Genomic DNA, 12,958 nt, shown 5'->3' on the forward strand with positions numbered 1-12,958 from the left:
CACAGTTAAGTTGGTGGAAGTGCTCCTGGGGAGGACATGTACCACCGATGTGGGGGGCATTGTGTGGACATGAACCACTACAGTAATTACTGTGGTGGCTGTACGTTGACCTAACTTAGGTTGACTTAATTTTTTTAGTGTAGAAAAGGCCTTAGTCACATAGTCTCTCTGCGCCTCAGTTTCCCATCTATACAGTAGGGATAATAGCACAGTCCCATCCTCACAGGGATTTTATGAGGATAAATAGACTAGTAATGCCAGAGTTGAGTGTTAGACCTCACTTTGCTTGCCCAGCCAGGCTATGGAATTGCTGAGCAGCAAGAATTAGGAGATGGATTCTGGCCAGATGCAATGGGAAGACGTATTAAAATCTAGCAGTTTAGAAGGGAGCATGCAAGCAACAATAAACAACGTGGCTTCCTAAGAGACTCCTAGTGCCCCAGAGGGGGGCAAGGAGGCCATGGCCTCCCTCCACATGTGGGATCCAAAATGACATGGGCCTTCTTTGCTGCCACATCATGGCTCATGCTCTATTTATCTTGGGTACTTTTATGGCCCTCATTACTGGAGCATCTGAGCACTGCACACTCTTTAGCTGGTCATTTTCTAAAGTGGTAGATTTTAATCCTTCCACCCAGTGCAGCCTCCTCACTAGACTTCTTAATTCCCCAGTCTGCCATCCTGAAAGCTCATATCCTTGTGCTGCCCTGCTCCCTCCTCCAATTCCTTGCAGGTGCACATGGTCACTCTTTCTCAGCTAGCTCCCCTCTCGTTCTCAATCACTTCTGCCACCTGTCAGTAAAAAAAACAGCCCCGGGAATGGCTTTTCCTCTGGCTATAGTAACTACTTGCTGTGTCATTTTATGAGTCCCACTGCTAACAAATGGGTACCCAGGCAACCCCCAGACAAGCAACCAAGAAGCCAACAAGTCCTGATATGATAACCTAGGGGCTATTAAGCCCCTCTTCCTTCCAACACAATTAAAGGTGTACAAACTCTAATGAGCCCCTGGTTTTTAATTAGTGAGACTGTAGCTAAGTCAGCTATTTCCCCTTAACCTTTGTATGTCCATGTCTACCCTTGTGGCTGGTTGTATTTGTATTGTTGCATTCTGAGCAGCTTGCCTACAGGGCTTCATGTGAGGAGTGCCTACAGGCCATACATACAGAGCAACACCTACAGCAACCTAGTCTGGAAGATCCTGGCCTACTGCAGTGAGCTGGAAGGCTAGCCAGATCAGTTATCCCTGCAGAGTTGGGGAGCCTATCTAGACCGTAAAGCATTGTGGCCTGGTTACAGGAAGACCGCCATGTTCCCAGCCTGGGGGATAGAGTAAGCTGCTGCAGCTACTAACCATGTCATGTAGACACAAAAGATGTTCTGAGCCAGCCCTGTCACTTGCTGGTTATAAATGCATTTGGAAGTGGCGGTGTAGACAGGCCCCAAGTTGATGTAATATGTGTGTTAAGAAATCAGGATGAAGGGATGTTACGGCAGTTTAGACTTCACTCCTCTGCATTGGACTTGCATCTGAATTGGCACAATGGATTGAGGGTTAGCATCTTGCAGAATTAGGCCCTGTGTTCTAGGCACAGCGATTCCTAGGCTGCTTCTCCTTGCTACCAAGGGACAAAAACAACTTTCAGAGCCACCACTACAGAAATACTGTGTTTGAAAACATTTCTCCTTTTGCCTGAAGTTCTGCTGGCAAAAGGAAAGCCAAGCCCGTGCTGCAGCTCATGCATGAAGCTTTATTCTCTGGGTTCTTGTTAATGCTCCCATGAGATGTGCTGCTAACGCCCTGTGCAAGAACTAAACTCTGAACAGGGGTTTAGTCTTGCAAGCTGGAAATCACTGAATTGAATGAACATGCTGAGTAAGTCCAGCATTACATTTCTCCAATCATGGCCTTTATTTTCATTCAACCTCAAATCAACATTTCTATGAAAGGTACAAAATAGTCATTGCTACATTAAACAAAATTAGTTTCTCCTTTCATACAGAATATTTACAGAACAGAAAATAGCCATTTTAAGAACAGCAGCTGCATTTACTGGTTGCTGGATCTTTGCAGACACAGCCCTTGGCACAATTATTGCATCCAGCTGGGCAACAGGAGCAACAACCTGAAAAGATAAAAATCAAGACAAGATTATTGGAGATGCCAGACGAAAAACAAACCAGACACACACCAACAACCCTCCCCTGTAAGAATTTAAGGAAGTTCAACATGGACAAGACAAGGAGCAAAACCATGCTGTGAACTATACTTTATAAAATATTAAAACATCTCAGTTGTATTGTTAATACATATTCCTCACAAAGACCACATAAAAGTCAAGACTGGACAATCCTGGGTCATTTCTCACCTTACTATAGGTCAGCATCCTTGCTCTGACCCAACAGTTTTGTTAAGAACACTCAGCATATGAAAAAAACTAGTTGGCATTGGAAAGTAGAGAAGTTTTTACAAATTATACTTATGGAAAGGACACTGATTCCACCTTTCAGGCCCACACTTCAAAAATAAGTATACAGTTTAACAACAGATGCCCTGCTTCAGCAAAGCACCTGCTTATCTTAAAGCATATGCTTAAAACCATTCCCTGTCAGCAAAGCACTTGCAGCCTGATCCCAAGATCCCACTGAAATGAAAGGCAAGACTCATCTTCCCTTTGATGGGCTTTGCAGCAGGCCCATAAAGCACAGCCCACTCCCACAGACTAAAAGTTGAGCACAGGCTTAATTGTTTTGCTAGATCAAGGCCAGAAATTCTAGCTTCTATATTCCAGCCTCCATACTCTGCCATGGAAGCCAGTCACAAAGATCTGATGAAGTGAGCTGTGGCTCACGAAAGCTCATGCTCAAATAAATTGGTTAGTCTCTAAGGTGCCACAAGTACTCCTTTACTAGTCACAAAACCCTCATTCATCTCAGTCTCAGCAAGGCAGGCAACTGCTTGGTTGACAAAACATTTTTAAGGGGGGGGGAAAGAGAAATACTCACTCTTTTTGCAAGAGGTGCACCTGCAATTCTTGCATTTGCAGGAGTCAGCACAGGTACAGGAGCCACCTGGTAGATAAAGGGGGGGGGGAAAAATGAGCATCACAGCTGGACTAAAATTAAGAGGACAATCGGGGGGCAAGAGGAGAATTTTATCACCAACATGAAAAAAAACCCTCAACAACAGGGAAAGTCAATAGACAGACCATGGACCAAACCCCCAGGTGTTTAACACACCACAAAGAGTCTTATTAATTTGTTATCATTATATTCTTTTCTCTTGAGTCTGGACCTTGGCCAAGAAATTTGGACCTTGACAACAAATAATTGATTACCCCCGATCAACAGGTTTCATCTCAGTCAATTGCTTCCCATTGCCCTGCTAAGTACAAATTACCTCTAGGTTATCCCTTGGTTTGAATCGGTCTTGTTACCTGGATCTGACAAAATTCACTGCAAAATCTTTTCCCCGCTCCATGGGGATATATTGGACCCCCCCGCTGGAAAAGGATCTTTACAAGCCAGCCCGGGGCGCGAAGGTAAAAGCAAGTGACATTTGAACCAGGGAGTTTGGTTTGCAGGATCCAGTCGCAGAGATTTCACAGCGGCCCCGAAGGGAGAGGCCAGAGCCGCTCCCGGGCGCGTCGATCCTGATCCTTCCCCTGCAAGGAGCGTGGCTGTTTCCCAGCGAGGGGGAAGCAGAGCCCCATAACCCGCCCAGCAGCTTGGAGCAGGGTCTGTGCGTCTCCGCAGCGGGAGGAGTCACTCACCGGTAGCACAAAGACAGTCCTGGGGATCCATGGCTCACGGGCGCGGCTCAGTCACACGGAGGAGGCGAGGCGAGGTTTGGAGGGGAGCTGCCCGCCGCCTCCTATTTATCCCGGCGGAGGCGTGGGAGCGGGCGCAAAACCACCGCCCCCGCCAGCCCTGCACACGGGCCCCGAAGCAGCGAGCGGAGCTGGGGACTGCTGGCGGCTCCTATCACCGCACAGCGCTGCGTGCAAACCCGGCCGTGCCGAGTGCATCGCACAGGGCTCGGGGGTGCCCCCGCACAGAGCTGCGTGCAAAGCCTTCCGGAGCGCATTGCGCGGTGCTAGCCCCGCACACACCAGGGCGCCGTGTGCAAACTGTAGACATCCCTCCCCCCCCGCATTGCGCGGTGCTAACCCCGCACACACCAGGGCGCCGTGTGCAAACTGTAGACATCCCTCCCCCCCTGCATTGCGCGGTGCTTACCCCGCACACACCAGGGCGCCGTGTGCAAACTGTAGACATCCCTCCCCCCCCTGCATTGCGCGGTGCTAACCCCGCACACACCAGGGCGCCGTGTGCAAACTGTAAACATCCCTCCCCCCCCTGCATTGCGCGGTGCTAACTCCGCACACACCAGGGCGCCGTGTGCAAACTGTAAACATCCCTCCCCCCCCTGCATTGCGCGGTGCTAGCCCCGCACACACCAGGGCGCCGTGTGCAAACTGTAGACATCCCTCCCCCCCGCATTGCGCGGTGCTAACCCCGCACACACCAGGGCGCCATGTGCAAACTGTACACATCCCTCCCCCCCCCGCATTGCGCGGTGCTAGCCCCACACACACCAGGGCGCCGTGTGCAAACTGTAAACATCCCTCCCCCCCTGCATTGCGCGGTGCTAACCCCGCACACACCAGGGCGCCGTGTGCAAACTGTAAACATCCCTCCCCCCCTGCATTGCGCGGTGCTTACCCCGCACACACCAGGGCGCCGTGTGCAAACTGTAAACATCCCCTCCCCCCCCGCATTGCGCGGTGCTAACTCCGCACACACCAGGGCGCCGTGTGCAAACTGTAGACATCCCTCCCCCCCCCGCATTGCGCGGTGCTAACCCCGCACACACCAGGGCGCCGTGTGCAAACTGTAAACATCCCTCCCCCCCCTGCATTGCGCGGTGCTAATCCCGCACACACCAGGGCGCCGTGTGCAAACTGTACACATCCCTCCCCACTGCATTGCCTGGTCCTAGCTCCGCACAGACCCGGGCGCGGTGTGGAAACGCCTGCGTCCCGAGTGCAATACACAGACCACGGCGCTGAGTGGCAGCCTGCTCTCCTTGAGCGCATTGCAGGGCGCTGTTCCCCGCGCAGGCCCCGGCGCTGAGTGCAGAGGCCTCCGCAGTGCGGTGCACGGTGCGATTCCCGCATAGACCCACCCAGGGCGCTGAGGGCAACCCCCGGCCCCCTCCCCGAGTGCGGTGCACGGTGCGATTCCCGCATAGACCCACCCAGGGTGCTGAGTGCGACCCCCGGCCCCCTCCCCTGCCCGAGTGCGGTGCACGGTACGATTCCATCGTAGACCCCAGGGCGCTGAGTGCGACCCCCGGTTTCCTCCCCTGCCCAAGTGCGGTGCACGGTGCGATTCCCGCATAGACCCCAGGGCGCTGAGTGCGACCCCCGGCCCCTTCCCCTGCCCGAGTGCGGTGCACGGTGCGATTCCTGCATAGACCCCAGGGCGCTGAGTGCAACCCCCGACCCCGGCCCCCTCCCCTGCCCGAGTGCGGTGCACGGTGCGATTCCCGCATAGACCCCAGGGCGCTGAGTGCAACCCCCGGCCCCGGCCCCCTCCCCTGCCCGAGTGCGGTGCACGGTGCGATTCCAGCCTAGACCCACCCAGGGCGCTGAGTGCAACCCCCGGCCCCTTCCCCTGCCCGAGTGCGGTGCACGGTGCGATTCCTGCATAGACCCCAGGGCGCTGAGTGCAACCCCCGACCCCGGCCCCCTCCCCTGCCCGAGTGCGGTGCACCGGGCGATTCCCGCATAGACCCCAGGGCGCTGAGTGCAACCCCCGGCCCCCGCCCCCTCCCCTGCCCGAGTGCGGTGCACGGTGCGATTCCAGCCTAGACCCACCCAGGGCGCTGAGTGCAACCCCCGGCCCCTTCCCCTGCCCGAGTGCGGTGCACGGTGCGATTCCTGCATAGACCCCAGGGCGCTGAGTGCAACCCCCGGCCCCTTCCCCTGCCCGAGTGCGGTGCACGGTGCGATTCCAGCCTAGACCCACCCAGGGCGCTGAGTGCGACCCCCGGCCCCCTCCCCTGCCCGAGTGCGGTGCACGGTACGATTCCCTCATAGACCCCAGGGCGCTGAGTGCGACGTGTATCCTGAGTGTGTTGGTTATTTTGTTTCCCTAATCAGGACCATGGCACTAGAGGGCCTGGGGGGGGCAGCTGTTCCAATAGCACGCACCGATCAGGGCCAGCTCTAAGGCTCACACAGGCGCTGGGAATAGAGGTGCTGGGGGGCTGCCACACCCCCTGGCTTGAAGTGGTTTCAATCCTATGCAGGGTTTACAATGCGTTCAGTGGCTCTCAGCCCCCCTGATTTCGTGCTGGCCGAAGCTGTGTCTGTGCTAGGAAATGGGATCACCTCACCTGGCCTGCCTATGGGCTGTAACACAGCCCAGCATCTCCACAGGACTATGTTCTGGGGGCCTGTCCCCCTGGCCTGCACCCTGCGCCTTGCATGCTGGGGGGGGGGGGGGGGGGCCAGGAGGAGAACAGAGTGGCCACACACATTCTGCTTTGGCTCTTTGCAGCACCTTTCTGGCCCCTGTATGCCACACGGTGGTCGCCGTTGGAAAGTGCTGGTGGCAACAGGGATCAGGGGTGTTCACCGTCATGTCATCTCCCGCTCCCACAGGGTGACATGGCAGGGAGGTGAAAACACCAGGGTCCCGTTTGCACTAGAGCTGCCGGTGTTGCCTCCCTGGTGGTGAATTATGGCGCCCAGGCGTGGTAGTGTGCAATCAAGCGCCCTCCCCCTTCCCTGTGGCACTGTGAGCAAAAGGGTGCAAAACGACCCTTTTTAGTTGGGGTTACATTAAAAATGGCTGGAGTTTGAAAACTGATAGGGCTTAGTCCTCAGTGAGGGTTTAGAAAGGAATACGGTCAGCAGCCCATGCTCGGTCCAAGATTTAGGGAGGCGCTGTGTGGTGACACTAGCTGATGTTACTTAGCTTGGAAGCTAGAGAGAACTACAGTAGCTGTTTGTGTCCAGGAACCTCAACAACCTCAACCCCTTTTATAATCATCACGACTGAATCCTGCTTCTTCCTTACTGTGAGAAACACTCCAAGGAAGAAGAAAAGGAGGACTTGTGGCACCTTAGAGACTAACCAATTTATTTGAGCATAGCTCAAATAAATTGGTTAGTCTCTAAGGTGCCACAAGTCTTCCTTTTCTTTTTGCGAATACAGACTAACACGGCTGTTACTCTGAAACTCCAAGGAAAATGCCTTTTCTCTAGGCTGGACTACAGGAGCCTGCTGGGTTGTTGGTTGGATACCAGCTCAGGGCAGAGCAAGTGTATCTAATGAGAACCTCCTGCAGCTGGAAGACATCCATGCAAATAGCAAAACTCAAGATCCACGGAGGCTGGAACAACAAAGCCTGGAGTGAGGATAAATAAGACGAATCAGAGAAAGGTTCTCCAGAGAATAAATGAGACTGAGTATAGTGGAGGAGTGGCATATCGTACTGAGTGAGTGCTTTTCGCGCTGACCTACATAGAGGTGTTTATGGAGCCCTGGACATGAGACTGCTGACACATGGCACAGGCTGACCGTGGCATCATGTGATGAGGGGGGAGATGAGCACTGGGTTACAGTTCTGCAATTACAGAGTAAATGGCTCCTGCGCAGTCGCACAACTCCAGCCCACTTCCCAATTGTGAGTTGGGTCGGTAGGGGTAAGGTCACATATATGGGATGTGCTGGAGTGCTCCTACTTCTATCGTGGGTGGCTGTGCATCCACCCATGAGAAGTGTTCACAAAAGGCAGAACAGCACAAGAAGTAGAGAGCTGTGACTGGGGAATATGGGAGAAATACACCTTAAGAACGGCCAGACTGGGTCAGACCAAAAGGTCCATCTAGCCCAGTTTCCTGTCTTCCGACAGTGGCCAATGCCAGGTGCCCCAGAGGGAATGAACAGAACAGGTGATTATCAAGTGATCCATCCCATCTCCCATTCCCAGCTTCTGGCAAACAGAGGCTAGGGACACCATCCTTGCCCCTCCTGGCTAATAGCCATTGATGGGCCTATCCTCCATGAACTTATCTAGTTCTTTTTTGAACCCTATTACAGTCTTGGCCTTCACAACGTCCTCTGGCAAAGACTTCCACAGGTTGACTGCGTTGTATGAAGAAATACTTCCTTTTGTTCGTTTTAAACCTGCTGCCTATACAAGATCATTGGGACCCCATTATGGCTCAAATAGTTCAGCTCTATATCGCTGCTTGTGATAGATGACCGTGATGAGGGAGCATGATAGTGGTACTCAGAATGGACAGAGGTATACATGCTAGCCTCTGCAGGTACATATTATACTCTGAGCAGAATCCCACTTTATCACAATTATTGCTTTGCATAGGGCCTGATCCTTCAAGTGCTTTCAGCTCGCCACTGATGCAAGCAGGAGTTCAGGATGCCTAGCAGCCTCCAGATTGTCTCTGGGCTTGTGTGGCGAAGTCCTACTGGGACTAGTCTACATGGAAAGTAAAGCAAGCAGGAGGGAAAAGATAATACAGTGATTCTTACAGGTAACATAATCAGAATGCTGATAAAGAATGCCTTTATCAGCATTTGCCCTATGCACAACTTTCATTGACTGCAATGGGAGTTTTACCCAAGTAGACCCTTAAAGCCTCAGGAGTTAACATAGAGTTGCAGTGTGCACTTATAATTAGGAGCTTGCCTTTGGCAGTGGGGGAATTTTGTCAGAGGAAGGGCTACAGGATGTGACCTTAACAGTGCTAGAAAAACATTTAAAGAAGGAAAATTACCCCACTTTGAATGGTAGGTTTTAATACCTAACAGAAATCTAAAGTGTCTTGCTACTAAGGAGGGGAGCAGTTATTTGTTTTGAAAGAGCCGGAAATACAGGCCATTGAGTTTTATGTACAAGCTATTTTGCATCTTGTATGCTGTTTTGCAGGGGACTTCTTGTGTGCAAGGTGGGGAGGAGTACAATAGGTGAGAGACGTGCTGTCCAAGAATAAAGTGACCAGCAAGAGATTTTAAGGTACATATATACATGTAATTTTATTGCTTTAAGTAGCTTAAGCTCACATCGCAAATACTAACTGTATTTGGACAAATATACAAAAAGCACAATAAGGTTATTTTCATGTCACCAAATATACAGATCATTGTCAGGAAGGGCAGTTGCATACATTATTTGCAGCAGCTGCATTTGGTGGAAGGTTGTCCTTTGCAGATACATCCTTGGGCACACTTGACGCATCCAGGTGGGCAACAGGAACAACAGCCTGACAAGGAGTAAAAAAAAAAAAAAAAAAAAAACAACCCCACAGTGTCAGAATTAGTCCACGCCAAACAGTGACCCTGCCCTGGAGTGATGTGTGTGGCAGGCTGAGACAGACCAAATAAGCCTCCATAGCTATGGCTACATAAGAACCCATATGGGAGTTTTGCATTGAGGGTAAATGATAACCTAACCATATTCTGACACTTGGAAACCCCAATCCCATAGTTCTTATTCAAGCCAGACTCCCATTGATTTCAGTGGGAATTTTATCTAAACAAGGGCTACAGAGTTGAGTCCTTAACTGTTGTATTCACGGGGGGAAATCATGTGGAGCAATAGGGGGAAATCACGGCTATTTCTGCCTTCTGTTCCTCTTCCCATGTATGCCTTAACCCCTTCGATTCTTTTCTCACCATCTCCAGGTTAGTCTATTTACCCCCCACCTTCCTATTCTGGATCCCCAGTTTAAAACACCCTCACCTCCTGGGGTGTATTCTGGCTTTCACATCTTCTCCCCAACCCTCTTCTATTTTGCAGGTGCCTTTCAGGTCTACACATACTTTGGTCTTTGCAAGGCAGCAGATGTGGACTAATATTTTGAGCAGTTTATCAGCCCCCCCGCTTTCTGCAGTTCATTGTGGAGGAGGGGAAGGAATTACTAGGACTTGCACTGGAGCATGGAAGGAGCCACAAAGAGAGGCAGACATGGGTCTCATGTCAGTTTCCCTTGTGAAGCCTCCTCTGTTCTGGGGCTGCTGAAGAGACCAGACTGCAGTGAGAGCTGAACGAATGAACTGGTAGTCTCACAGGGCTCTCTGGTCTGTAACAAATAAAGGAGGAATTTGTTTGATGTTAGTTTAGAAACGTTTCTTGAAAGGGGCCAAATTCATGCCTGGGGGGGAAAAAAAAAAACCAGTGAAGTTATTCCAGGGACTCATTTGGCTTACTAGATCAATCAATGGGTTCTGTTAAAAAAAGTTAGACCTGCACATTTTCTATGTACATGGACTGTAAAGATTATAAAACGCTACCCGCTAGATGGATTCCTGAAATCTGTGGAGCTACTCACTTTTTCCGCATGACGTGCATTTACAGTTTGTGCATTTGCAGTTGTTACCACAGGTGCAGGTGCCACCTAAAATGAACAAACAAGGGACAAAATATCCCATGAAGACACATGGGGTAGAAGCCGGACAGCTCTCAAAAGTTATGTTCCAGCCAGGACCCTACCCATATTTATCAATATCCACATGGTCACACGTGCCAATCAGCCCCAGGATCCAGGGGAACTCAGACAGCACGTCCTATTTCACTGTTTTTGTCTAAGGGAAGTTTAGGAACAGGTCTCCGGGAAGAAGCTGTTCCCCGTAAGCCCCTGATGACAGGAATGGCCTCAGGACCACTGACAGTAAATATAAAAGACTCGGGTTTTTTTTTTAAAATGCAGGTTGCTACATTTTTGCTTCCAACTTTCATCGCTAGCTCAAAGGGAAAAACCCGGAGCTGCTACAGCAGGGCATCCCTTACAGTTTGGGGGCCTCAAGCGGGTAACTGGACGCTTACAAGAGGGACTCCTCCAGCAGGGGGTCTACAGGCTCTAGGACCAACACGGTGCAGCAGACAACGAAGGGCTCCGAGCGGCTACGCGCACCAGGAAAGACAGGCGACTGGACAGAAACCCCCGAGGTTACATCCCGCGGGACGAGGAAACCCCCCAAGTCCTAAGCCCAGCAATGCCGCAAATCCTCCGCAATCGCTACCGCAGTGCGCGGGAGGCAAACCCTGCCCCGCTCGGAGCTCCCGGCTCTGGCAGGGGCGAGCCGGGTCCGGGATCTCTGCAGCAGGGGGCGGCGGGGCGGCGTCACTTACCGATCGCGCAGGGACAGTCCTGGGGGTCCATCGCTTGCTTGGCTCCAGCCGCCGGCTTTGCAGAGACGCGGGGGGGGCCCAAAGGAGAAGTTGCACTGGAGAGGCGTCCGCGGCCCCTTATTTATCCAGGCGGACGAGAGAGAGCGAGTGCAAACCCCCCGCCCCCGGCCATTGCACACGGCTCCGCTTCGGCCCCTGCCCGGGGCACTGCTGAGCCCGGCGCCTTTGCACGGGGGCAGGCCCTGGCGCGCGCCCGCCCGGCCTCCCGCAGCCAGCGCCGCGCGCCCGCCCCTCTGCACCCGGGCCGAGGCGGCGCCCCCGGGCTCAGCGCCGCGGCCCCATTGGCCGTGGGGGGGGATAGGAGCGCGGGGCTCCTCCCAGAGGGTGTCTGTGTGAGCGCAGAGCACGGTGCCCGCTCATCACAGTAATGACCCAGCTCCACGTGCACCAGGGGCTCGGGGCTCCTCCCAGAGGGTGTCTGTCTGAACGCAGAGCACGGTGCCCGCTCATCACAGTAATGACCCAGCTCCACGTGCACCAGGGGCTCGGGGCTCCTCCCAGAGGGTGTCTGTGTGAGCGCAGAGCACGGTGCGCGCTCATCACAGTAATGACCCAGCTCCACGTGCACCAGGGGCTCGGGGCTCCTCCCAGAGGGTGTCTGTGTGAGCGCAGAGCATGGTGCGCGCTCATCACAGTAATGACCCAGCTCCACGTGCACCAGGAGCGCGGGGCTCCTCCCAGAGGGTGTCTGTGTGAGCGCAGAGCACGGTGCGCGCTCATCACAGTAATGACCCAGCTCCACGTGCACCAGGGGTTCCGGGCTCCTCCCAGAGGGTGTCTGTGTGAGCGCAGAGCACGGTGCCCGCTCATCACAGTAATGACCCAGCTCCACGTGCACCAGGAGCGCGGGGCTCCTCCCAGAGGGTGTCTGTGTGAGCGCAGAGCACGGTGCGCGCTCATCACAGTAATGACCCAGCTCCACGTGCACCAGGAGCGCGGGGCTCCTCCCAGAGGGTGTCTGTGTGAGCGCAGAGCACGGTGCGCATTCATCACAGTAATGACCCAGCTCCACGTGCACCAGGAGCGCGGGGCTCCTCCCAGAGGGTGTCTGTGTGAGCGCAGAGCACGGTGCGCATTCATCACAGTAATGACCCAGCTCCACGTGCACCAGGAGCGCGGGGCTCCTCCCAGAGGGTGTCTGTGTGAGCGCAGAGCACGGTGCGCATTCATCACAGTAATGACCCAGCTCCACGTGCACCAGGGGCTCGGGGCTCCTCCCAGAGGGTGTCTGTGTGAGCGCAGAGCACAGTATGCACTCATCCCAGCAGTGATACAGCCTGTCTCCCTTTACTCCTTCCTCAGAGCTGCCTGGGGTTAGTGGACTGTGAGCTCCTGGCAGAGTCGTGTGTTTGGATTAGCCGCAGGCAGTAGTACAGAGAACCAGGAATGAATGGCCCAGCCTGCTCCACTGGCCACTTACTCCGTGACCAGGGTTAGGGAAGCTTTATGCTCCTTCCAGTGCCACAATGGTTGGTGTGTGTGTGTCTCTGCTCTAACTCCCTGCTCAGCTGTCCATAACTCTCCACAGTATGTTCACATGGAAGCATCTGCAGCAGCCAGCCCAGAAAAAATGCAGTCAATGCAGGAGTGATCAGAGCCCTCTTGCACCCTACCCCGGCAGCGCACAGCTGAATGTTAGGTTCATCACCTCTAAAGTGTGTAACACTATTCATCGTGCCGTCACATGGCTTCGAAGGGGACTGGGTATGTGAGCTAGGGGTTAGAGCAGG

The 12,958-nt window shown here is 53.5% G+C and overlaps 1 protein-coding gene and 1 long non-coding RNA gene across 2 annotated transcripts; one reads left to right on the forward strand and one right to left on the reverse strand.

The window, feature by feature from the left end:
* Positions 1-1,889: 1,889 nt before the first annotated feature.
* Positions 1,890-4,162, reverse strand: LOC144272959 (metallothionein). Its single transcript, XM_077831386.1, has 3 exons — positions 3,775-4,162; positions 3,008-3,073; positions 1,890-2,127 (listed from the first exon to the last, which is right to left on the reverse strand). The coding sequence occupies exons 1-3, from the start codon at positions 3,803-3,805 to the stop codon at positions 2,033-2,035; spliced, it is 192 nt and encodes a 63-aa protein (XP_077687512.1). The 5' UTR covers positions 3,806-4,162; the 3' UTR covers positions 1,890-2,032.
* Positions 4,163-8,359: 4,197 nt separating this feature from the next.
* Positions 8,360-10,149, forward strand: LOC144272748 (uncharacterized). Its single transcript, XR_013347656.1, has 3 exons — positions 8,360-8,571; positions 8,967-9,053; positions 9,837-10,149. It is a non-coding gene; the product is annotated as an uncharacterized LOC144272748 (long non-coding RNA).
* The last annotated feature ends 2,809 nt before the right edge of the window (positions 10,150-12,958 follow it).

This window comes from Eretmochelys imbricata, chromosome 12 (genome assembly GCF_965152235.1).
Source record: "Eretmochelys imbricata isolate rEreImb1 chromosome 12, rEreImb1.hap1, whole genome shotgun sequence".
Taxonomy (NCBI): Eukaryota; Metazoa; Chordata; order Testudines; family Cheloniidae; genus Eretmochelys; species Eretmochelys imbricata.

Bases quoted from the DNA above. Each gene is read 5' to 3' on its own strand.
- LOC144272959 (XM_077831386.1), bottom strand. From the start codon at position 3,805: ATGGATCCCCAGGACTGTCTTTGTGCTACCG. The intron at 3,074-3,774 runs GTGAGTGACTCC...TTTATCTACCAG, and splicing joins GGACTGTCTTTGTGCTACCG to GTGGCTCCTGTACCTGTGCT. The intron at 2,128-3,007 runs GTGAGTATTTCT...TTATCTTTTCAG, and splicing joins GTGCACCTCTTGCAAAAAGA to GTTGTTGCTCCTGTTGCCCA.